Source organism: Nematostella vectensis, chromosome 4, assembly GCF_932526225.1.
Source record: "Nematostella vectensis chromosome 4, jaNemVect1.1, whole genome shotgun sequence".
NCBI lineage: Eukaryota > Metazoa > Cnidaria > Anthozoa > Actiniaria > Edwardsiidae > Nematostella > Nematostella vectensis.
The window spans coordinates 9,000,570-9,027,832 of record NC_064037.1 but is presented as its reverse complement, the minus strand read 5'-3'; the positions used below and the strand labels follow the sequence as shown (position 1 = coordinate 9,027,832).

Genomic DNA, 27,263 nt, shown 5'->3' with positions numbered 1-27,263 from the left:
CGCCCTTGACACATACATTACACCTACCAAGTTTGGTTGCCATACGATGCTATTGGGGACGGACGGACGGACATCGAGTCACGAAAACTATGGGTTATGATGTTGTTATCATATTTGTTTTGTATGCCACTTTTTCTTAGGTTTTTTAAATAATGCATAGAGATCTGAAAAACACACCAATTCTTTTAATTCCAATATACACCTATTTAAAATAAGGTTGCACTCGGAGAATTCATGTATTGTGACCATCAATGCTTCATGGGCATCAAGTAAACAAGTAAATCATCATTAATAAACACAAATCCGGGCTTCAAAAGCTATCCGCATGTTCCTGTGAACATTTATATGGCTTTGGGGCGGTTCCTAGAAAACAGGTTAGCGCTAATTCAGGTATAAATACGGCTATCTTGACATTTGATTGGATGAAAAAGGTATTCATCCCTGGGTTAGCGTAAACCTGCTTTCTAGGAACCCTGCCCTGGATTCAGGCTTTTATACGCTACCCATGAAGCTTTGCGAGTTACGATACATTGATTTTCGAGTGCAACGTTATTTGAAATAGGTATGTCTGTATGCTCATTTGCGATGCCATTTTATCAAATACCCAGCTTTGAAACAGAACATTATGATATATTTATATTTGTTAAATTATTATTATATCTTGCATAGCATAAACAAAATCTACTCTTGACCGATGCGGATGCCTGTGTTTTCTGCATAATTTGCCGGGTTCCAGGAAATGGTAAATCAAAGTTCATTAGGGGTAGGGTGGATAAAGTATTTCAACAAGTTATCATATGCTCACATATACCAAAACACATTTTAAAATATACACATTGAATTATTAACATGTTTTATGTCAAAGCGGATTATATATTTTCCGTGTAAAACTGTACCATAGTGAGGAATATATTTTTTAAGAAAAGATGTACATTTTTATCCACCCTCCCCCCATTTTTCTTTAATGTAACAGTCAAAACGATAAAAAAATATTTAACATTCGCCTCGCCTCTTTCATGATGGCGAAGACTATGGAATACCAAGACCCAGAGATTATTCAGGATATCAACGATATCTTTGAAGAACATTGGGATCCTTTAAAAAAGAGGGTTATAACGGAGTGTGCTTTTCGTCTTCTTTCCGGAATCAAACCACCGAAAAACCCTCAATTGCTTGAGGATTGCTTGAAGCTCAGGATATCCAATCCAACATACAAGTATCGAAAAGATCTAATGAAACACTTTCTTGCGACTACAACTAAGGATTTAAAGGATGATCAATTTTTTGAGGAGTTGGAGGTTTTTATCGATGAGCGATCAAATTGTACACCAATAGATGAATTGAGGACCTTGTTTAGAGAGCCGCCTTCGCATTGTCTGCCGAGATTTACTGCTTCAGTTGTGCGAAGAACAAATCCTTCGGATCGCCCTCATCAAAAAAGATATGCCGGCGCTGTCTGCATCAAAACTGGTGAGGAAGTAGGCTTGGAAATGGAGACGACAGGGGCTCAATCAAAAGTCGCCTTGAAGATTGGTGATCTCATTGAAGTTACCAGGAGACATGATAGTGGTGTTTATGACTACGAAATTGTCAGGTATAGATTATGTTATATATTAAAATTTTACAGTGTTATGCCTTCTAACTTGATCTTAACAGCTAAAAGTCTCTATATGTATTTTAGTATTTGGCCCCCACCTCACCCCTTCAGTTTTGGTCATGATAGAATTCCTTTCCCCATACCTGTCATACCTGTCAACCATTAGGCGGGAGTCTCAAGATTTTGGACCCCTTCTCCCTCTCTCTCGCATTGAGCACAAAATCTCCCATTTTTTATTGCTTCCGAAAAATTATTCTATAGAAAATGGTCATTTTGCCTATTTTCTATTAAAATATTTGAAACAATAATTCCCTTGCATAGCGCAATTTACCCAACACCCTCATGAGATCTATAAGTGGATTTGTTCCTCAGAGCTTTTTATACAGCAAACTCCAAAAAATGAATATACCCTACCCCTCCCCCAAAAAAATTCTGAAGCCTTTTGATTGATTTTCAGAGGTTGACAGGTATGCTTTCCCTACCCCTCTACCACAGGTAGCCCAGCTCAATATTTGTCAAATTATGGCTACATTTCAACATACGATTTTTCGCCTAAGTTTTAATTAAAATTAATTGAAACTCTAACCGTTGTCTTCTTGTTGTCTTAACAAGTTTGAGCGATTTTCGGCGGGTTTAAAACCTCTTTCACTGACCCCTAGGAAAGAAGGTAGGACCTGCCGAGTACTCCACACCTCCAATCAGCCAAACAAAATGCCAAGTTTTTTGCCAGAAAACCATCCAAGAACAAATACTCCATGGCTGTTGTTTGAAAGGGTAAACAAAGTTTCCAAAAACACAAATCTTGCCAAATTGAAACCTTTTCAGGAGCAGATAAAGCCGAATTCATTGCTTTGAAAAATCTTACATTGAAATGTGGCCATAATTCCACACAAATAGTCAGCTTGGGCTACCTGTGCCTCTACAAGATTTTTTATTGTCAGATCACCCTCCCTCAATCAGAGTTTTTGTCTTTGCTCCAAGCAAATGTTATGATAATACACCTATTTTAATGTCTCTTGTTGCTGAGCATCCCCCTATTTTCTGATATTTTGATTAAAAATGACAAGAAATTAAAGGAAACCCACAGATGAATAATGAATGTGCCCCCCCTTTCTTGAAATCCTTGCTTTGCCCTGCCCCCCCCCTCCTTGGAACTCCTGGATCTGCCCCTGTAATATCCTGATGGAAGGGGGGGAAATTTTGATTAAGGACCAAACCATAATTTTGGTGCCCTTTAACAACCACAGGATTTCAGTAGAACAGAGCTCTTTTTTATCGGAGCCCTCCGTTAGGTGGTTAAAAAGTTTCAGAGCTCCTCTCACCCCCCCTCCCCCAATATTTTCCCTCCCCTCTAAGGTATGTAATGAACATTCCCTTATGGCAAGTTTTGCCATACAAATTAATATGAGAACATGCCGACTAAAAGACAATTAAATTACCTTGTTCTTTCAGTTGCTATGCCATATCCCCTGAGGAAATTACATATTTCCTAGATCATATCCTTGGTGTTGATGACCATGCACCATCCAGGTAAGCTGATCTTTTATTGCTTGATTGTGATGGTGATTAGGGGCAGTAGTGATGGTGATAATGAAATGGTAGTGGTAGTTATGAGATAATGATATTGATTATGGTGATAATGGTATATAGTAGTGATGATATGAGGATGATGGTACTTTTGTGTGGTTTTGTGTTTAGTGATAGTGATGTTAGTAATAGAAATGGATCCAGAAGTCCCTGAAAAGGGGGGGGGGGGGCAGGCAAGAGTTAAAAAAAAGAGGGGCCTGGATTCATTGTCTCTCTGTTGATTTCCTTATATTTCTCGTTATTTTTTAGCAAAATATCTGAAAATAGGGGGTGGGGCTCGCTCTGCCCACCCCTGGATCCACCCATGGGTTATGATGATGATGATGATGATGATGATGATAATGATATGGCAAAGATAATAAATCACAATGATTGTCAATAAGGTAGTGGGTTGATGTGGGTGATCTTTTTTTATTTATGTTTGGGTTATGATGATGATGATGATGATGATGATAATGATATGGCAAAGATAATAAATCACAATGATTGTCAATAAGGTAGTGGGTTGATGTGGGTGATCTTTTTTTTATTTATTTTTTATTCAATTTTGATAGTTGTTCAGCAATATGGGATGCCATCCTGTATAATGATGTTCTTGCAATGGAGAATGTTGTGAGGATCATGAAAGTGCTAGAAAAGATCAAGTTGAAAGCTCTTCCTGGTTCACAAACCATTGACACTATATGGGAAAAGATAGCAGCATCAAAATTCATCGATTTTCATCTAATGGGTGCTATAAAACATGAAACATTGTCAAGGTAATCTGCCTTTTTGGCAGTGCGGCTTATAGAACAAAAGGATTCATTGCAAATATTAAGTCAATCATATTATCAATATTATAATTATAATAATGATGATAGTTATAAAAGTAATTATAAAGATAATTTAAGCTATATTTAAAATGGATAATAATATGGTTATGGGTATATGTGGTCCCCCCTCTAGCCCAAACCAAATTGTGCCACTTTAATGAGGTTAGATGTAGGAAGCTCACGTAGTCAAGAGATTTAAAATACTGTTTACTGAGATTCAAAATACTTTTTCCTATAAAAACGTGCAATTTAAGATATTTCAGAGAAATTTTTTCTAAGTTCTGCTATTAGTTTTAAGGTGTGGTTTTACAACAAATTGATTAAGAGATTTGTTGTCATATGATGATGACAATATGACAATTGAACAATTCATAGGATTTAGATAATACAGCTAATGGTATCTATAATTTTCTTCTTATTGTGTAATTTTAGTGAGGAAGTTGAACTTGTGAAAAGCTTCTTGAAAAGTTTCGTTAAAGCCTGTCCCAACTGGATGTTAAAGATAACTCCAGTTTTGAAAGAGCTATCATCCAGCTGCAACCCTGAATTCTTAATCAATCTGATGGAAACAGTCGCTCCCAGTATTCCTGATGCAAAGGAATTACCATGGCAACAGCAGCCTCTAATCCTGACAACTTCTGAGCTGAAAGGTAACTAGAGTTCATCCTAAAGCCTGGTTGGGATAGGTGCTCCTGGATTATGCTTGTTTGGCACTGTTGTAATATTTTAGCAAGGACCCAGAAATGGTGTAGATCATGGGTGTGCCAACCCAGCCAGAGCATTTCTCCAAACTGGCCAGGGCTCTGCTTTCGCCCTGCCCCCCCCCCACCCCCTGCCTGCCCCCACCCATCCTGTCAAAATGATTGCAATTTTGCTCCCTCTCGCTCACACCCTAGTCCTTTTAACATTTAAACTTAAACTGTTCCAATCTTTTCCAGCAACAAGTACAGAATCCTTTCCTGTGATTAAAGTAAAAGACAACAAAAATAGTGATTACAAGTATGAATCTGCAAATGAATATCTTAAAACCAACTTTTGCTTGATGAGAGGGGAATGCTTCCACAAGCTGAAGAATGGCATAAGAGCATTTCTTAATAATGGTTCCTTTGACTCCAAAGACATTATGATGTATGAGTAAGTATTCTCATATTTTACTGTAGAAAAGATAACAAAGCTTGAGGGGAGGGAAGGGTGTCAATAGGGTGCAGCCCCCCACTCTACTCATATATTGACATGTCTCTGGATAGATTGAATGACCTATTATTGGAGCTGGATACCATTTTGTAAAGTCAGCTTCTGACCCTACCCTATGTTTTTTCTCCAGCATCACCCCTGATAACATACTCTTATCTACTTATATGAGACAATGAATTATTCCGAAAAATATGATAACAAGATTTGTCTTTTTACCGTTATAGAATAACTCTGGACAGCCTTGATACCAGCTTCAAAAATACCACCATTCCTGGTCTTTCAATTAAACTGAAGTACAAACAGCTTGTTGAAGACGAGGAAGAGGAAACAGTAGATAGGTAAGGACTTCCATTTTTTGTCTTTTTTTCATATAATATAATGTAATGTAATATAATATAATGTAATATAATATGATGTAATATAATATGATGTAATGTAATATAATGTAATATAATGTCATGTCATGTCATGTAATGTAATGTAATGTAATGTAATGTAATGTAATGTAATATAATATAATATATAATTCCCTATTTACTATTAGCGTAGACAACGCACTTGATCAATTTCTCTCCAACGTGCTGCTACGTTTTTGTACAGGAACAATGTTTTTCAAGAGCGGTATTTACTTAGTAATTGCTAAATTTACCAGATTTTCAAACCATGACAAGTGGCTTGACCAGACAACATTTTTTACATACCAATTGCCCTACAAGTGTGATCTGAATAAAACAATGATTCCACTGAGATAAAACGACATTTGCCATTCGGCCTCATATTAACTCAGAGTCAGATAACTGTTGATTTTTCCAAACCACCATTGCCACGCAAATGGGACCAACGAGCATTACCTTTTCCAGCTGGCTGCTTCATGGTAACCTCCTCTACATATCCCTTGACGCAACATTTCAGAACCCAATTTGGGCAGTCGTGTCCCAAGTTGAGAAGAAAGATAGGTATAGTAATCAACAGGGGCTGTTTTTCTACACTGTGTTGCTCCTCTTCCTCCTCTTCTTTTTTTTCACTATGGTCTTCCTCCTCCTCTTCCTCCTATCATCATCATCATCACCACCACCACCACCACCACCACCACCACCACCACCACCACCACCACCACCACCACCACCACCAACAACAACAACAACACCACCACCAACACCACCACCAACACCACCACCAACACCAACACCACCACCAGCACCACCGCCAACACCACCACCAACACCAAAACCAACACCAACACCATCATCAACATCATCAACACCGTCATCAACATCAACACCATCATCAACATCAACAACATCATCAACATCAACAACATCATCATCATCAACATCATCAACATCAACATCATCAACATCATCAACATCAACATCAACATCATCATCAACATCAACATCATCATCATCATCATCATCATTATTATTTATATTACTATTTTTTGTTATTGTTGTTGTTGTTGCTGTCGCTGCTGTTGCTGCTGCTGCTGTTATTGTTATTATTCTTCTTCTTTGTGTTCTTACAGTGTGGTGACTGTGAAACTGTGCGGAAATAACAAGAACTATTTTTCGGATGCCAAGGTGATAAGTAGACTTCAGGAGCTAACTGAGCAAGGTAATGGGAGCCCTGCCGAGGGTACCCACGATGTTATGTGAAAGCCAGATCTGAAATGTCCAACATTTCCAATTATCTAATTATCCATTAGCCCTTTATTTTATTGTTTTAGTTGCCACTTCGGTATTGATTCGATTTTAAAAAATAATGATAATGATATGATGATAGAATAGGCGTTTGCAAATAGATTTTGAGACTACCATCTATAAAGAGATATTTGATGGAAAGTATCTCAATTTCTTGCTTTATAGCCAAATTCGTTGTTGCGCGTCACCTCCCAAAATCGAAAATCGAAAATTCCCAAACCGCCCCTAAAGCTTGTGTCTAGACGACTACGCGCTTTTCCCAAACAAGACAAGGATTTTGGATTCGCCGAGGTCGCGCAACAACGAATTTGGCTGTAATGAGCCGATGGAAATGAATGCCTTGTCATGCTCGAATACCAGTCGTGGTCTCCAAACAGCGGGCTTGCGACCGAAGAAGGAAAGCGCTGGATTATCGAGCATGACTTACGTAGCCTCATTCAATCAAGGCCAGCCGGTTTGGATAAGATGGCAATTGTACTTGGCCCTGCAATCTTGCTTTGTTTGTACTATTTTTGAATACTTCTATTTGATGTGAAAATATGTTATTGGGATATATATTTGTGACTTCTGAGTAAATACGTTTTTCCATAATTATCTTTGACATTTAGGAACACCTGGTGTTATGGTAGAAAGCGCTACCTTCTTCAGGGCGTATGGGCCATCACTGGATGTCCTCAGAAAAAAAGGTTATTGTCTATGCCAAGCGGCAGCATGTTCTCTGCATGCTTACGAGAAAAAAAAAATGCGTTACTCAATTCTTCATCTACCGCGCTGAATACCTGCCCGCTGTAAAAAAAAAAAACATCTCACAATAAATCGTAGTTAATGATCATTTAATCTACCTCCAAGCTTGGAAGTCGTACCGAACCGTTTTCGATTTATTTTTGGTAGAAACGGTTGCATTCAAAGATTACCTTGTGGATGTCACACGTACAACAAAGCCGCCACCATACATAGCCGATCTCAAGAAGTCTCCAGATTGGTCCGTCCTTTTCAAGAATGTGGAGCAGCGCTCGACTGCAGACAAAGAAGAGAGTTATTCGGTGCTGGAAGATTTCAAAAGACATCGAGACAAATTCGAATCTTTCCTGGATGAGACGCAGCTGGAGGCTGTTGAGCGTGTGCTTAGCAGTGAGCTGGCATTGATCCAGGTACACTAGACTGTGTCAGGGCTGGCATTATAGTTTACATTATTAATATTGTGTGTCTGTTTAGGGTCCGCCTGGCACCGGCAAGTCGTACGTGGGTGTTGCTCTGGTAAAGCTGCTTCTTAGTATGGAGCTCACAGGGCCAATATTGGTAGGTAATGAATGGCGAACGAAGACACTAAGGTCTTGTAGTAAAGAAAGTTACTATAATCAATGAACGTCTTTTGTATCTCTTGTATCATAATTTATTTGTATGGCTATGGCCCTAAAACCTTCTAGCTTTGAAGCTCGTTCATATGTTTCCGTCCAAATTTAGCCTCGAGGAAAAAGAGAAAGAGCAAAATAAATCCCCGTTGTACACCTTACAGGGTGTGTCTAGACCCAGCGCTCGCGCGGCCGAAAAACTAGCCAGAAATAAGCTGAGCAGTAAGAGAGCCATTTAACAAATTAATAAGCTGACTTCAAAACCCAGTAATTATAAAAGCTACGCAGGCTTATGAGTTCCAACCGCTATTCTATTTAGAATAGCGGACTAGTTCAAATGAGAACAAAGCTATTCTTGTCCTTGTATACAAATTATTATATCTGTAATTCATATATTTTTCTGGTATGCAATGCTACAGGCACAGTGCTGAATCCCCATCATCGCATGAAATATTATTGGAACTGGTTCACCACTTAGCTTGTTAACATAGATGTTTACAAAACCTTCTAGTCGTGCCCTTACAACTTATGTTTCCCTTAACATGAATTTCTCTTTGCTCAGGTTGTGACGTACAAGAACTTGGCTCTAGACCACTTTTTGGAATCATGCTGTAAAGAGATTCCCGAATTTCAGGAGCCAGGTCCAGGTTTGATCCGTGTTGGCAAGGGAGCCTCCGAGAGCCTTGCAGAATACAAACTTGGGAAGGTTTGTTTTAATCTCAAGAATTTCAAAGCTGGGATGTTACGTCCCTGCAAAGTTTTACATGTTACTTTATTTTCAACAAATTGACATATCTTAAACTGGAAAGGGCAAAATTCAATGTCACCCCAGCGGTTTCATAATTTGTCAAGAAAATTTAACGAGCCTCTTCCACTAGAAAATGCAAATTGTAACGTATAAACTCTTTCCAGGTTGCTGAGGGAAAAATGAAGTCGAGTTGTTACAAGCAAAAGAAGATACTCACCAAGGAACTCTGTGAGCTTGAGATAAAACTACGGAAAGCATTTCGCCAGTTGAAAGAGGGGAGTATTTTCAGTCCCATGACGTTCGTAAAGGTGAATTATTCTATTATTTATTAAAATAATGTGTTATTTTTTGTTAGAAGGATTCAGAAGTGCTCGACACACTCTCTTCGCAACCAGCCCCTATACTCAGCTTATACAAAATAATGTTTTTCTTGCGGATTGTTGCCCTGTACAAAGCCCTTGGCAATCTTGTAAGGCATTTTTCAAGCGGTTTCACGTAATTCTTTTTTCTTTAACTCTTTGTTCTTTGGATGATTAAATCCTCAAGGAAGCAGATGATAAGCATATCAAATCCTTGGTTGAGGAACAAGTGGACATGAAGAAGTTAGAGAAGTTGCTCGAACAGAGAAACCGTTTTGACAACAAAATGGCATTAGAGGGTGAGCACCTTAGAAAACAAAAATATATCACACATTTGTATCACTATAAAAGATATTTATCGGTCAAATGTACATACCTACACTGAAAAGGACGACGATTAAGATTTATTCAAACTTGAATACTTCATAAACACGGAAAAATAGTTTAGTATGTTTGGTACTTAGGCCAGCAGATGTTTTAGAGAAAGGAACCTAGGCAATGAAATAAAATAAACACTTCAGTCGTGTTAACATTTATGAAACATCAAAGAGGATATTAAGAGAGCGATTCAATTTTTAACCAAAGTATGTGTCTATGTAGAGTTGGTAAGGATTGTGGAGCCTAAATTACAACAATGGATGCCTGGGTCAAAGGAGATTAACGAGCTGTTCAAGGCCTGTGCCTCTGACTTAGGAAAGCTAATAAGGTAGGGGGCAAAAAACAAAGTTTTTAAAGTTAACATAGGAAAAGTTGAAATTAACGTTTTAGATGGTCGTTTTACATAAAATTTCCTCAAGGTTTTAATCCCTGAATTTAATAATGAGATATCCCGGCAACCATAAGTACTAAACGAACTTGTTACCCAAGCTTGCTAACAATAATTAAAAATTTGACCGTGTTTACAGTACATTAAATACGGAGCTAGAAGGCTATGATTTTATTTTAGAACCAAGTAATACGGAGGCAGGCGGAGTAGGTTTCTATATACAAAATAAACTCTCCTACAACATTCGCTCAGACCTTTCCTCCTCGAGCAATTTCCATGAGATAATCTGGATAGAGATCGAAAACAAAAAAAATCAAAACACTTTATGTGGTGTTGCTTACCGACACCCCAATTCAGAAATAGAAAACTTTACAAACATGCTTAACGAAACCATCGATAAGATAAATAAGGAAAATAAGTTTTGCATACTCATGGGGGACATGAATATTAACGCATTGAATTGTAGCTCAGATAAGGCCACGGATGATTTTATAAATACAATGGCATCCTACTCATTCCAACAACACATTCTCCAACCTACCCGCATCACTAATCACTCTGCAACGCTTATTGATCACATTTTCTTTAACTCTTTTCAACATCACACCATTAGCGGGAATATTGTTTATGATTTGACGGATCATCTACCGAATTTTTTGATAATTAACAAATTTACTGAACTCCCTCGTAGATTCAAATTATTCCGCCGGGATTACTCTCATTATGACGAGTCCGCGGTAGTGCATGATATGCAGGCCATAAACTGGGAGCATTGTTTTTCGCACTGTAAAGACGTAAACGACTACTTTGACTCTTTCTACGCTTCAGTAGAAAGGATTATTGACAAACACGCCCCCCTGAAAAAACTTTCTAGAAAGGAAATCAAATTCCTTTCCAAACCATGGATCACAACAGGCATCAAACACTCAATTGCTATTAAAAATAAACTCTATAAACAGTTTCTCAATACTCAGAATTCCTTTATACATAATCAGTTTAAACTATACAGAAATAAACTTAAACGTCTGTTAATGGCCAGCAAGGACAAATATTATGAAGACTATTTTTCAGCACATCTTAAGAACGTTAAAGAAATATGGAAAGGTATAAAACAAATAATCACTCTTAAAGCATCTCCGGTTTCCATTCCGAGTAAAATTATAACTAGTGACTCGGTGCTTACGGACCCAACAGCCATTTTTAATGCCTTTAACAACTACTTCACAAACATTGGAAAAAATCTAGCAAATGATATTCCAGACACTGCGAAATCCTTCTCTTACTATTTGAAAAAACGACAGCCAAACAGTTTTTGCCTTTTCCCGATTCTACCCAACGAAATCGAGTCTGAAATTTGTAAACTCAACTCAAACAAGTCAACGGGGCCCTTCAGTATTCCCACGCGAGTTCTAAAATCTGCAGGCTCCATTTTATCTAAGCCCTTGGCAATGCTGTACAATTTTTCAATCGAGTCAGGCATAGTCCCAGACAAGTTCAAGATCGCTAAGGTGATCCCTGTATTTAAAAAGGGTTCCGCCCTTACCCTTTCTAACTATCGACCTATCTCCTTGCCCCCAATTTTCAACCAAATATTTGAAAAACTAATTTGCCAACGCTTAAATCATTACTTACAAACTCATAATATATTATACAGCAATCAGTTTGGATTCCGCCCTAAACACTCAACAACTCATGCTGTACTAAGCGTTGTTGACAAAATACAGAAAGCCATAGAATTGGGCCAATTTTCGTGCGGACTTTTCCTTGACCTTAGTAAAGCTTTTGATACTGTAGACCACTCGATTTTTTTACGCAAACTCGAACATTATGGAATTCGTGGCATCGCGTATGACTGGTTTTCTTCCTACCTTACAAATCGAAAACAGTTCACACAAATTGGAAGCAGCAAATCTTCATTGAGCTCCATCTCCTACGGAGTTCCCCAAGGGTCTGTGCTTGGTCCGGTTCTTTTTCTACTATACATTAACGACTTTAACAACTCCTCCCAAACCCTAGACTTTAACATATTTGCAGATGATTCCAATTTGTTCTATTCAAACAAAAACCTAACCAATTTAGAATCTACCGTGAATTACGAATTAAAACATATATATACGTGGCTCTGTGCCAATAAACTCTCTCTAAATATAGATAAAACTAACTTTGTGTTATTCCACCCTCCTCAGAAAAAAGTAACTCATCCTATAAAACTGAAGATAAACAATAAACCAATCAAATCAGAAAAATACATAAAATATTTAGGAATAATGATTGATTCACATCTTAACTGGAAATGCCACATAACGGAGCTTTGCAAAAAACTTAAACGTAATCTAGGAGCACTCTCAAAGATACGTTACTTTGTCAATATTAACATTTTGAAACAACTATATTATTCACTTGTTTTCCCCCATATAACTTACGGAATTTTAGTATGGGGCAACACCGATAGTACAACACTAAAACCTCTCTTTTTAATGCAAAAACGTGCGATACGAATTATGACTTTTTCTAAATTCGATGCCCCATCTTCCCCCATCTTTAAACAACTAGGACTTCTCAAGGTTAAAGATATAGTTTACTTCCACACAGCGCTATTTATGTACCAACACCACTCTGGAACTCTCCCCACAACTTTTGACTCTTTCTTTCATATAATTTCCCACAAATACAACACCCGACTTTCTGCCAAATCTAGTTACACCCTACCTAAAGCACGCACCAACTACGGGAAAGTCAACATCCGATTTAGAGGTGTACAAATTTGGAACGAACTCACCCAAAATGACAAAGACCTAAATATGAAATCCTTCAAAAAAAAAATTATCAGACGACCTAATCGCCACCTATTAACCCACCCACATCTTCACCTGTAACCCATACTATCACCTAATTCTTGGCCATATATTCCTTCCTTTTGTTTTTGTTTCCGCTCTGCTTGTACCAGCTTGTATTCTTGTCGTATCCTTGTTGTATCCTTGTCGTGTCTCTATATCTGTGTTTTTCTCGTACATTCTTGCTTATGCACACAGCCTCTAGATCTCCAAACTAGGATTTTTCCCTAACATTTAAGTGCACCCTAGCCCGTTTAGCTCTCAAGCTATTCTAGGGTGCCCGCACCGAAGTATTGTCCCCCCTTGGTATGCAACTCTAGGTTTTTTTTTTTCTTTTTTTCTCTCCTCTCCCTATCAATAAATATATGAATATAAAACAAAAAAAACAAAAAAAAACAACCTATGTAACACTTAATTTTGTGTGCAAATAAAAGATGTTTGTTTGTTGTTTGTTTGTTTGACTTCTAGTAAGCGTTCTTGGCAGATATGGGATTCCTTTCCGTCTAAAATACTAATAATATCCCCTTTATCCAGGCCTAAATCTGATGTTGGCGAAGACACCGACGATATTAGCAATAGTTTGGTTTTGGAGCCATCTCATGAAAACATGGAGAGACAAGCAGCAGAAGATGCAGCAGAGGATGCAGCAGAAGATACGATAGGAGATACTCCTATAGAAAATGAGGAAAAGAGTGAAATTTGTGAAGAAGCGACTCGACAATTACCACCCATCCCTCCCGAACGTAAGTTCAAAGTATGAACCCCCACCCAAATGTCATTACTTACTTCATAACTCGATTCTGTCCCTCTTGGGACTATGCTGGGCAGTATGCTGTCAATAGTGGCCCTGAAGTAGGCTACAAACAGGGTGGTGAAGAGTATTCTCGTGATTGACCCTAAATTAAACCCGTGATTCGTGAAAAGCCTAAACATAAACCCGTGATTCGTGATTGAGTACTCTATCGTGATCCGTGATTGGGGTATTTTTACTTTCGTGACTCGTGATTTCGCATGGCTAAATTCGTGAAACGTGACCGTTGACGCCGACAATAGTTAAAACACGAATACATGTAAGAGATTTCCGAATAAACATGACCTTTGTTTAGATTGTTGACCTCTTGCTGTGCTAGTTTAATATCCGATGTATCAAGTGTCTTAGTTTGTGTGACACTACTCCACCAATACTTGACAGCGCTATTGTTTTATCTTAAGTATGATTGGTTAAGTAACATAAATCCAGGTCAGTTTTGACGGACTCGTGATTTTCTATTGTCTGAAAAGCGGCCAGCAAGCGTGCAAGTGCCCCTTCTTCAAGCTAAATATACATATATTAAATCACATATTCCAGTGGAAGTCTTACAACGAGAGTCACTGCAAAACAGTGCTCAACTTCGCTTGACAGGAGCTGTAGAATAATCACTTCGTATCGGTTGTAACGGTATTTTTCGCGTCATTATTCATACATTTATAAGTAAAAGTAAACAATCATGTCATTGTGTGTTAGTTTAACTGATAAGTGGATCAACCGCAGCGTTGTCCTATTGAACAGATTTGTCGGTTAAACTGCATTGAATGCACTGAATCTTCAAGTGATTGTATATTTAAATCATATATTCATGAGAAAAGCAAAAGTTAAAACCGTGATTCGTGAAAGCTTCTTTTTTAAATTCGTGATTCGTGAAAGTCTGAAAAATAACTTCGTGATTCGTGATGGGCCCCCCCTCTTCACCACCCTGTACAAAGGGCTAAAGATCCTGGGTACATCCTGGGTACATCCCTGGGGTCAATAGTGTTACAAAGACTTATCAAAGCAGTCCCGAGTTTAACAATAGCTGATGGAAAATAAATAAATATTTCTTAAAAGTTTCAGGTTGTATGAATAAAAAAAAGCAGTTAATTTAGCAACATTTTATTCAATAAGCACAACAATTTACACAACAATATCAATGCATATTCATAGGTTTTGGAGCCCATTTCAGAAGCATTTTGAATGCTGGAAACATCTGGGAACTTGGACAAGAAGAAAAGATCCAACTGATGTACGCCTTACATTACAAACATTACCGGCAAATTAGTGAAGACTTTGAGACGCTTGTTAATATATTCACACAGGTATGCAGAACTCAATGAGTGACATATGGATTGCATTACTAAATATCTTACTTGGCAAAAACCATAGGCAAATCCGTATAAATGTGATAAGGGTGTGCAAATATGATGCACAGCTAAAGAAAACATGTTACGAAATTACACCATCAATGTATAAGGAGCACATTATACTCATATTATTATACATGATCAAAATCATGACTGTAGGGGCATTTCACATGAGAGAAGGGTTCCCCTAGTCCCTAACCTCTAAGGGGCACCATACATGGGGTTGAATTTGAATTTCGTTTCAAGAGCAAGCTTCGCGGGCTCATCCCGCGACCACAGTACATTGCGTGTATGGAAAAACAAACGTATCCCTAGCCCCTGGGCTATCCCTACTTTGTGCATTCACATGGGCTTATGTAAACAAAAGGTGACCCTACTACCTAGGGTAACTCCATCTCTCATGATAAACGAACAGGGATGAGCAATAGATTAAGGAAACACTACTATGTAGGTTAACCCTACTACCTAGGGTCACCCTCCCTCGTGAACACTCCCATAGAAACGAGCCACTATCAGCTGAGGCATGTGCGAGTTTCTTTTTTCATGATTTACGGTACGTTTTTATTTCGTAGTAAGGGTTTTTCTTCGACTCACTAATGGTTTAATGGGGCTCCCCTTATGTGTGCCATTTATCTTTTAGAGTAGGAAAATAAGTAGAGGATGTTGCTATCTTGATCAAAGCATTATTTTGCCAGAAAAAGCACGAGAGACAAGAGTTGTTGGATAGACATCACATCGACGTGTTGAGAGAAGCCAAAGTAATCGGTATGACCGTGACAGGAGCCGCTATCAGAGCAGAATGGCTAGGTAGGGTTATAAAACGTTACCTATTCGGTAGACGAGACTTTTAAGTTTGGTCTCTTTGAAAACCAAACCTACGCCAATGACAAGGTTCATATGTTCTCAGTGTTCTTATTGTGCTCAACACAATTTATTGGAAGGAGACCTGACGGAGCCTTTGTAGGAAAGCTCAATAGCATTAAGGGAGGGTAAAGGCAGCGCCAAGTCAGAGAGTACAACAAGAAAAACGCTGATAAACAAACGCACAAATATAACCTGGGGAAAGATATCATAATGAAAATAATACAAATGAAATATAATAATAAAAAGTAATAAAATCGTAATGAATAAACGCTGCAGGTTTTCGAGGGTATTTCGGTAGTAATCGTCCCTCAAAAAACAAAAGAATCTGAGGTGATCATGGTATTACCCTATATATCATACTGTGAGTCCAGTGAGAATATTTGGTCATACATTTATTTTTGTTTCTTACCTCTGTACCGCACATTAAATGGTCGGCAACAAAGAACCACCTGTGTCAACAAAGGCTCATTACGTATTCCGCCTAAAAATAAGTATTCCGCCCCCAAAACGGGGCTAATTCGGTGCATACTATACTACTTGTATTTTTGTTCCTTACCCCTGTACCACACATTAACTCATAAAAATTAGTCTCCAGCTTTAATATTCTCAATAAAATTATCTCATGGCAAATAAAATCCGTCCGTGTTTTATGATTGTTGAGGAGGCTGCAATAATCTCAGCTTGTATATCCCAAAATGAATCTTAAAATGACCCCTTATTTCCAGACAAAATCTTTCTATGTGTAATGATTGTTTAGAGGGATGTATCAATCAATCTCATAGACTGCATATATCCTTCCTTATAATCTCATAACATCATAATTGCTAAAGCTAATCCGTCCGTTTGTTATGATTGTTGAGAAAACCCGACCAATCATCAGCTTGAATATCCCATCACTAATCTCATGACACTATTATTATCTCCAGAGCTAATTCGTCCGTGTGTAATGATTGTTGAGGAGGCTGCAGAAATCCTTGAACCTCAGCTTGTATCCGTGATCCCATCATGCACTCAGCACCTGATCATGATTGGCGACCATCAACAGCTGCGTCCACAGGTCCACTTTATCAAGCTTCGCCTCAAACACAACCTTGACGTGTCCATGTTTGAGAGGCTTATCAAGGGAGAGATACCGTAAGATATACGTACAATTAACATCATATCAGGTGTCCGTCTAATCGAGGATTTATATAGCGTTTGATTGAAGAATCCTTAATCGGGGCGCAAGAAAGTGTCCATTATAAGAGCGTTTCTCGTTATGGTGTTCCGTTTTATGGAACGCTGATATTATTTATTTTTAGGTACACGCAGTTAAAGTATCAAGGCCGTATGAGGGACGAGTTTGCAGATCTCTTGAGAGAGCTCGGTATCTACGAAGACCTGAGGACAAGGACGGAGGTTAGTCTAAACCAAATAATTGTTCGCATAAGCGCCTCCCAAAATTAAGCGACTCATACGGATACCTCCCCCCCCCCCCCCCTCTCAAAAAGTGTAATACTATGATCACCTCGGATTCTTTTGTTTTCCGAGGGACGATTACTAGCGAAATTCCCTCGAAAACAATAGATGGTTCTAAATTTCCCTCATGTATTAATGATGAGGAAAACTTAGACTGAGGGAAATTTAGAAAAAGACAAAAGAATCTAATTTTTCCTCTACATCAGTGCTTGAGAGAAATCCAAGATGCTTGTCTTCTAGTTTCCACCAGGGAAACAAGTAGAGGCCAGCTTCCTGATTAGCCCATGAATAGACCCTACGCCAAGATACCATAGTATTTGATCTTGTGATACCTAAACAATGTTAGATTAGATCCATGTGGGATGATTTTGATTGCTGTACGCATGCGTGCTTATGACGTCAAAGAACTAAACTTTAGATATGTAAAGCAACTATGTAAATCAACTATGTTTAATTTTGAGGTTCGTGACAATGTGGTGGTCTCAAACCTAATATTACTCGTAGTTGCGAGTTTATTTCCTCGGTGATCCGCCCGCTGCGTCGAGGCTTCAACTAATAATCCCTCGGTTGCGGGGACATTTAATCACTAAATTCCCCTCGTAATATGCTAAAACTAATAATTATTTACCGGCGTTGATTCATTTGAAATAACCTTTACATAGAACTCTCTCAATATTCTCAAGGAATATAAATAACAACTGGATAGAGGCTACAAACGTGTCAAAATTTCCTTAGTCTATTTAAATGATTTCCATAGAATCAAAAAGCCCAAACTGTCGCGATCTCGTATCAGAACAATGAATACAATACACCAAAAACTGGAAATCGACTCTGCCAAATTTTCGTCTTTAATAAGACTTTTTCAGGGCAGACTAAAGAAGGTGAATCGTTACAAGCTTATTTACATCAGAATAGTGGCGCGAGACGCCAAAACATCACAACTGACAAAAACGCGCATTTTCTAGAATAGCGCGCGCTATGGATAAAAAGAAATTACACATCTCTACGTGGTTTCCTACTACAAAAAAAGTCATCACTATTAAGACCCCGCGGGTAGATAGACTTAAGCCGATAAGCCCACTGGCCTTCCCTTTCCCCAAGCTGAGCCTCAGAGTTACACTTATCTATAAGTTGTAGACCCTACGTATTGCTTGCTACACATAGAGCAAGTAATTAGATAAACAACAAAATCTGAGTTACAGTCCAAGTCAAAATTAATGACTTATTTCTTATTAGTAACTGTACTGCGAAACTCCCGCCCTGTCTTAAGAAAGTTACACACCCTACACCTTTTACCGCCACACTTACCACAACCTCTAACCTGAGTACTATCCTCTTTAAGAGAGGAGTGCACCAACATATCCTTTAAACTCCTAGGTTTCCTATAAGCCACCATAGGTACCCTACCAATAGCACCCCTACATCTACTAGAAGATTCTAGAACTGGCTGTAAATTACTAAGAATACCAGGTAAATAAGGTAAAGCTGGATGAAAAGTGACTACAAAAGGTACACGATCATTCTTACCTTTACGCCTGTCTTTCAATGTGTCGTCCCTAGGAATACGTCTAACCCGGTCAACTTCCCTCCCGACAAACCTGCTGTCATAACCCCTATCAACTAAATAAACTTGTAACTCTAATACCCTCTTTTCGAAAGAAGAGTCTTCCGAACATATCCTACGAATACGTAGTGCCTGCCCAAAAGGAATGCCTTTCTTAAAAGCAGACGGATGACAGGACGTCTGCTTGTAAGACGTCAGATATTGATGCTTATCAGTAGGCTTACTATAAGATCTGTAGAGATAAACCCATCCCTAAGAGTAAGTGAAACATCCAAAAAAATTACCTGACTAGTAGACCACTCAAACGTAAATTTTATAGTTCTATGTATAGAGTTCATGTGAGCCATAAACTCTCTCAGAGCGTCCTCACCTTCAGTCCAGATCATGAAAATGTCATCGATATACCTACGCCACAAATAAGGCCTAACTGGAGAAGAGTCTATGATTTTCTTTTTCACTTTAGCCATAAAAAGATTAGCATATGATAGTGCCATTCTAGTACCTATAGCCCGTACCTAATACCTGTAAATAATGCTTCTTATTAAATACTAAGTTATTATTCTTCAGGACAATGGAATATAATTACCTGTTAACTTACCACGTTTGTCCAAAGCGGCTTTAAGAGCCTCCAACCCCTCATCATGGGGTATGTGGGGGTAAAGCCCAACCACATCTGCTGTGACTAAGATAGCCCCCTGAGGTAAAGTTCCCATATCCCTCACTATATTAAGAAAATGTTTAGTATCCTTAATATGGGATGGTATAGATGGCACCAAATCCTTAATATGATAATCTACAAACTCAGATATCTTTTCAGTGCAAGTATTACACCCCGATATGACTGGCCTACCTGGGTTACCCTTCTTATGTATTTTAGGAAGGAGATAAAATCGACCTACCCTAGTTTTACCATTGATGATAAGATAATCTAGAGTCTTATCATCTATAAATCCATCAGCAGACAACTTACGTACCCTTCTATTTATAGAAGATTTTGTTGTTTATCTAATTACTTGCTCTATGTGTAGCAAGCAATACGTAGGGTCTACTATCAATAGTTTTAGGAAGCGTTTTAATAATCATAAAAGTAGGTTAAATAAGCACCCTAGTTTACCGGTTAGTGAAAGAGTTAAGGATGACCTTATCTATCAACATTTTCATTGCGATAATCATTTAGGTCTTAATGTTATGGTACAACTTATAGATAAGTGTAACTCTGAGGCTCAGCTTAGGGAAAGGGAAGGCCAGTGGGCTTATCGGCTTAAGTCTATCTACCCGCGGGGTCTTAATAGTGATGACTTTTTTTGTAGTAGGAACGCACGTAGAGATGTGTAAATTCTTTTTATCCATAGCGCGCGCTATTCTAGAAAATGCGCGTTTTTGTCAGTTGTAATGTTTCTGCGTCTCGCGCCACTATCCTGATGTAAATATTCTTGTAACGATTCACCTTCTTCAGTCTGCCCTGAAGAAGTCTTATTAAAGACGGCAGAGTCGATTTCCAGTTTTTGGTGTATTGTAAATGATTTCCATGGTATTTTCACAAGCGCACGTCTCAGACGGGAGATTCTCTCTCTTCTCCATCGCTTATGTTGTTGATGTAACTTCCCTGAATCCGTGTTGTTAGCTTTTAAAGTCCCTGGGGTTGTTGGGATGAAAACTTCAGTAAGCTTCCTGGTACTTCGATTATTAACGGTATGCTGTGCGATGCTGCACCACTCGAAGTATACTGACCAAACCGTCTGACTTACAGCTTGTAGATAAAAACTCCCCTCTAGATTGCATGGAGAAGACGATGTTCTTCATCAATCATACCCGCAAAGAGTCCACCAGAAAGACTTCGCACAGCTACAAGAATGACTTCGAGGCGGAGCAGATAGTGGAAACAGCCAAGTTCCTCATACAGAATGGTGTCAAACCGGAGGAAATAACCATCCTTTGCTCCTACCGGGGGCAGGTATGTCCTAAGCATTTCGGGACTAGTCAAGTCTAGGGTTAAACTATAGGAAGGGTTGTTTCTTTATTCAAAGAGAGAGGGGGGAGGTAGGGGTAATACTCTTAAAACGCCGCACAAAAAGAGACGTACTATTCAGATATTCTGTTAATCCTGTTTCTATCCTATCATATTCGTATTCACTGTGGTTGATGATAGAAATTACATTTACAGGTGTCTAACATCAAAAGTCGTTTGAACCCCATCGAGAATGAGGAACGAATAGACATCGAGATCACCACAATCGACTCATTTCAGGTTGGACTAGCAATAACAACAACAATTTAAAAGCAAACTATTAAGGGATCTATGGATGGGTACGAATTTGTCGGTTTATAAGATGATAGGCAAACTATACCAGGGGTCTATAGAGGGATACCGCATTTGTCTGTTTTTGAGATACTATTACACTATGTAAAGTGGTTTTGCGGCATTCTCACCAGTTTACTTCCAGAGGGCCGATGGGCAGCCGGCAAGAGGCAAAATAATTTATTAGAATAAGCGCTATTTAACAGGCCATCCGCTCTAAATTATCAGTCACATCATCAAAGAAACTTCCAATAGACACACTGCCTTTAATTGTTTTCGCGTTTTCCGTTAAAAATCATCAGAGATTGTTACGTAATCGGAAATTCATTAAATTGGCCATTCCCCTTCTCAGTTGTCCCTTGTTGCAATTTGAGTTACTTCACACGCCTCCATATTAATGACATAAGCAATATATTAATTTGCAAAGTCGAAATTAACTTCAGCAATGAGTTGGAGATGGTAGATTGTAGGGTGGGATGGGATGGGCGGGGGGGAGGGAGAGTACTTATCGCGCCTCTGATGAGATTGAATTTTTTTCAGGGTCGTGAAAACGAAATCATTCTTCTTTCCCTTGTGCGTAGCAGTCCAGAAAAAGAAGCAAAGATCGGATACCTCTCTTCGAGGAATCGTTTGTGCGTTGCTATTTCGCGAGCTCGGCGGGGCATGTACATTTTTGGAAATGCGTCTCTTTTCTGCAGGAAGTCAAGACGTAACTGGGAAGTACGTGTTTTTCTAGTCGAAGTGGAGCGTATCCCCTTGCGTGGTGGTTGATAGAAAAAACAGATTTTTTTTTTACTATAGCCTGCTAGCCGGCCCTCCGGAGATTCGGGTAACCACAGGAATCCCAAATCTCCCGAGAGCCGGCTAGCAGGCTATTTACTATTTCTTAAAAGTAGAATCCCCTGTAAAGAATCCCGAATACACTCCTGACCTAATGTTTTGATTATTGCATATTCAAACTATCTCCGCCTTTGTCTTGTCTTTGTCTCTTTTCTCACTGTACTTAGAAAGTGATAGAGAAGATGAGAAAAAATAACAGTTATGGAAAAGAAATTCCCAAAAAGGTAAAACTTTTGTAATTTTTAAATTCTAGAATATGGTATTAATCAAATGAGATGTGATTAATTAAAGGGGTTTTGTCATGAGAAATATTATTAGTAATCCTTTTAATCCATTATGTTTTGTGATATTCGGATCCAACGTCGGAGAAATACATCCATCTTTTTTGGTGAAGAGAACCTGGAAGCTTAGTGTTTACCATTTGGCATCTCCCAAAATAAGACAACAATAACGGCGATCGGAACATCAGAGAACGAAAGAAAGTTAAAAAGACGTATGCATTCTATCTGTACTGTGCCCCCACGTTATATGCGTTCCGCGCTACCGTGGCCACCAATACAAAGTTTTAAGAAAGCGATAGCGTGCTAGAATCATTACTTTGATTGACAAGAAATTCATAACTAGAAGGATTCCGTCGTTGGTTGAAATAAATACTGTAAACATTTCCTGGCAGTTTATTTAGTACTCTCTGTGGTTCTGTGTTATATGGCGCGTTACTTACATCGTGTCAACAGTCTTGTTTATCTAGAGTGTTTTATTTTTATACTGAGCAATTTTCCAGAGTCACGTAAGTGCTAACCTGACATTTGTTGCTGGTTTAGAGACGTGATGGCACTGCCATGGCCGATGGACCGCCAGCAGATAGCATCACCGGCCCGACAGGTGATGCTTTCCGCTCTCATTAGTACAGTAAACACCCGCATATAAGAAACTACAGATTAAGAACCTACAGGCTGAAATTTTGCGTTTTAGGCACCTTTATAAAAGGAAGTACTTAGCCTGATGGGGAAAATAGGTTTTCATTTGAAATATCACTCAAATGTTGATTGCCAAAATTCTAAAAACTTCTGTGAAGCCCTTCTGTAGAAAATATAACACGTGGAGACAATTTAGTATATGATTTACGGTTGACAAAAAAAAATGTTTTTCATACATGGTGCATTGCATATTATAATCAAATACAACATTGGCTTATCTGTTGTGTTCAGCATTGTGGTTGTTATTATTGTTAAAGTCAGCAGGCATCCTAAATAGTGACTGTTATTGTTCAGTGTATATGAAAAAAAAGAATCAATTAAGAACATTAACTGCCTTTCAAAGGGTACCCCGATTTATAAGAAACTATTCAGCCTGATCTAGAAAATTCTAAGTTCTACTGTACCCATCTTGAAGTGTTCACCTATGGTTTAACTCATTACACATTTAACTACAATCAGCGCACATTTACCCTGACCTTTAACTGACCTTGACACTCATTACATCTTAACAATTACCTATATACATTATCACACAGATTATCCTGGAGGAAAACAATGAAAACAAAGTTGCAACTTAGGGAATATTAATCACTAAGTAGATAACTACTAATATATTATTAACTACAAACCTCACTGTAATGTCCCTGTTATTCAAAATTCTCAACTACTTCACATCCTGGAGAAAAAAAGAAAGCAAAAATACAATGTTAATTGTGTTTGCTAATATCAAAGTTATTCATAAATATTTCAACATAGCTCAGCGATGGAAGCAAAGAAATATCACCTGAAGACCTCGGTTTATCCTTTTCGGTTTATCCTTTTTCGTGTTTTTGATGGGGTATTCGTTCCCGTTTCTCTTTGCTTACTTTTTTTTGCCGAATGTTTTTTTAAAACCGCGCGCTTTCTTTTCCGGGGACGGAAAAATCAAGCGCTCCTGCTTCGAGTCTTGCAGCGATGACTAGAATTTCAACAGAGCGAGAAATCTAGTTTCATTCGCAGAAAACTGACCTGTCAGTATTGCCTAATGATGTTGACAACCATACAATGGCCTTCGACAGTAAGATATTATTTTTATTGTTTTGCATCTAATGATGTTGATTTGCCACTGACATCTAGTACGAAGGCATGTCTCGAAATGTCTCGTGTCAGTGTTAATTTTCTAAGAAAGTTATATAATGTCCGCTCGTGTGCTGCTCACTCGCAGATTTTTGTTAATTCATGCCCTTAATCCCATAGAACACTCGCGTCCATTATCTAACCCTTAACACCCAATACACCCTAACACACCTAGTTACATCTTTTTGGATATCGAAACAGTATTTCTTTAACTTTATCATCCAGTCTACCTTTAGACTCAGTACACTCTACATTAATTACATGTCAACACCCATTGCACGCAAGTACGCCTCAACACCCAGTGCAACTTAAAACCAAGTTCACAAAACTGGTGCACGTTTACACAATACACCATGACTCTGGGAGTATAATTTTTAGGTTTGTGAAATTTACTCTGGCATTGTCTATTTTCAGCCTCAACTGTCTACAACACCCACATCCACCACGCAGAAACGGTTATTGTTGGTGAAAAAAATGTTGCCATCGGCAAAGAAGGTATGATTATTACCGACGAGTCTCGTCGTAAGGACGTCTCGATATTACAGACAACTCGATACTAAGAACAAAAGATCTCTGGATAAAAAACAACTGCAAAAGGAATGGCTGCCATTATTAAGTACTCTAGACATCATTAAAGATAGGGCACTTGTCTTGGGCACTTTTTCGTTGTTTAACTCTCGTTTTAATAACGGATGCTTCGATGCTAAAACATGAAGTGATTTTACACGTAAAAATATTATGTTTACCTCACCATGGATCGAGTGTGGAACAGGTATGCTAAGCGAAGACCCTGCCACTACTACTCCGACTTATTTGAATCGTTTCTCTTTCTCAGGTGCCTCTGTCCAAATCCCTGAAGCCCAGAATCAAATTGATCCCCAGATCCCTCCCGCACAGGAAACCGGCCAGCATTGTGTTACAGTCGACCCTACATCTCTTCCGGCGCCAGTCCAAGAGGAGAACTCAAAGCCGAAGTCTGCAGGAGGAGACCTCAAGGGCGACAAGGATTCAAGTCCCCAAATCCAGGAGACGAGATCTCATCTATCTTTGCCGGTCGAAGAAGAGTTGATTGTACCAACTCAACTCTCAGTCGAGGAAGAATGCAAGGAGACAAAACTTTCTCTTCCTTTGCCGGTCGAGGAAGAATGTAAGAAGCAGGAAAATTTCCCAATTGAAGAACGAAGTAAAAAATAGTGCTCAATATGCCAAGCTTCCAAGAGACCCATACAGAAAGCGTGTACATCAACCATTCTTGCCTAATTCCATTTACGAAATAATCTTTTTTTTAATTAATTGTATCTTTTTTTCTTATTCGACTAGTGAAAATTTTATGGAATCTATAGAATTTCTTGCGCACTAGCGCAAATAAGAAATTAACTCAATCATAAGCAGAAGGGTACCAAGTAATTAAAGGTTAGAATGATTGGGCAGGCCTTAATCATCATTTATTCTTGTGGATGGAGGAGAACTTGTCACATACATCAGGGGTCTAAAAGAAAAGACAGACCGTCGGTTCACCGCTGTTCAGATATTCTTTAACCCTAACTGATCAAATTTGACGAGTCATTGGCATGCGAATACCCCTCAACGTTCCCGACAAAGAAATTTCGATATTTTTCATAGGACATGCCCCATATCTTCCAGGAATGTGTCCGTGTTACGACATCGTATTAGACCACCAAGACACGACAAAAAAAAAATAGAGAAAAATAGTTTTTTAGCACCAATTTGTAGGAATAAATTAGATAAAGAAGTGTAGTTATACCCACCTTGTATCCGCGTCTTGTTGATGGGTCTCTTCGTTCATGTTTGGGTAGAACACGCAGCAGGGGAGCACCCCCCCCCTCCCCCCACACACACACACACACATACACCCCAATATTTTTAAAAGAAATAACCAGTAGGGGCGCGGCTGTACCCAAAAATATTATCTTATTATCTTCCATTGTGCCCCCCCCCCCCCCCCCCCAATATTTCGAGACCTGCTACGTCTAAGGAAAGTCGTTTAAGGAGTCGTGCCCTTTTTTATTCAGACAGATTCCGGTTATGATTCCATTACTGCTGTCACAAATATAGGCATTTATCTTTTCGGGTTCCGGTATCCATCAAATCCGACCTGTGTAAGGTCTTAGTGAGTACGCTGAAAAACATACACTAAGTGGCATATTGGTTTTCCTGGACATCAACCTCAACTCCTCAACGGAAGCGCAACACAAGTGAGAATCGGTCAAGCGAAAGAGAATCAAGCAGTTGTGTTCTTTTGCGCATGCGCTTATGTTCTAGTGAGAATCGGAAAACTACGTGCGTTCCGCTTGCGTCCAATTATGAACCAACATTTACTTGTTTTTGGGTTTCATTTCGCAAAAAAATTCTCCGCCATAATGTTTTCGTTTCGAAAACAAACTTTTAGCCTGAACACCACTGTGTAATGGCAAAACATGTAGTTTTGGAATTTTGGCCTTTGACTATGCAGAATAAAGGAATTATTCCGCGGAAGGCGCGGGTTCACATCACATTATTCCAAAATTGGCGCGTTTGCGAGAGCTCAATCTCCCGCTTGGAAAAAAAAAACTTGAATAGGATCCTTTGTAAGCGTTCCATTTCAAAAATTTGAAAACCCCCGATTACACGTGAAGGGCCTAATTCCTCTTGCCCTTTTGTGGTGGAGAAGGCGGCAGCACTCTCGGCTTCGTAGTTCGTTTCCTTATTGTAATTTTATGTATAGAAGATATACGCGTTTCATTATGACAGCAACTTACTTAGACGACAGGTAGCCCAAGCCTTGTAGTTTTGCCTATTTATCTTTTACGGTAAACATTTGCAAAATACAAAAAGTCTCGTCTCCCGGGGACGAGGCTTATTATGACGAATGACCAATTCACTGTTGGCAAGGCTCTAGCAACGGCAAAACGACCAATATTCTTCCATATTTCTCCTCAATGGAATTTTCTAGGGTTTTTTCTTTTATTCTTCACCCTCCACTCCAAGTGGCGTATTTCTGGTGATAAGAAGACATTAATACAAAACACAAAGACAACG

At 38.8% G+C, this 27,263-nt stretch overlaps 1 protein-coding gene across 2 annotated transcripts; it reads left to right on the top strand.

Moving 5' to 3' along the window:
- Window positions 1-988: 988 nt before the first annotated feature.
- LOC116614224 (NFX1-type zinc finger-containing protein 1) lies at window positions 989-25,992 on the top strand. 2 transcript variants are annotated; one of them, XM_048726211.1, is made up of 28 exons: window positions 1,421-1,594; window positions 2,257-2,371; window positions 3,050-3,127; window positions 3,739-3,942; window positions 4,429-4,646; window positions 4,935-5,130; window positions 5,415-5,528; window positions 6,051-6,146; window positions 6,716-6,804; window positions 7,499-7,576; window positions 7,782-8,041; window positions 8,106-8,189; window positions 8,805-8,948; window positions 9,155-9,298; window positions 9,537-9,648; window positions 9,950-10,055; window positions 13,484-13,692; window positions 14,910-15,061; window positions 15,802-15,913; window positions 16,897-17,104; window positions 17,272-17,368; window positions 20,743-20,946; window positions 21,157-21,240; window positions 21,832-22,011; window positions 22,299-22,355; window positions 22,953-23,013; window positions 24,639-24,719; window positions 25,060-25,992. In XM_048726211.1, exons 1-28 carry the CDS (start codon window positions 1,561-1,563, stop codon window positions 25,416-25,418), a joined length of 3,876 nt encoding a protein of 1,291 aa, XP_048582168.1. In that variant the 5' UTR covers window positions 1,421-1,560; the 3' UTR covers window positions 25,419-25,992. The 2 variants fall into 2 exon arrangements, with proteins under 2 accessions (XP_048582167.1, XP_048582168.1); XM_048726210.1 differs by lacking the exon at window positions 2,257-2,371 and having other exon boundaries at window positions 989-1,594.
- The last annotated feature ends 1,271 nt before the right edge of the window (window positions 25,993-27,263 follow it).

Coding starts and splice junctions, on each gene's coding strand:
- LOC116614224 (XM_048726210.1), top strand. CDS start 1,017: ATGATGGCGAAGACTATGGAATACCAAGACCCAGAGATTATTCAGGAT. Junction 8,042..8,105: donor GTGAGCTGGCATTGATCCAG/GTACACTAGACT, acceptor GTGTCTGTTTAG/GGTCCGCCTGGCACCGGCAA. Junction 8,949..9,154: donor CAGAATACAAACTTGGGAAG/GTTTGTTTTAAT, acceptor AACTCTTTCCAG/GTTGCTGAGGGAAAAATGAA.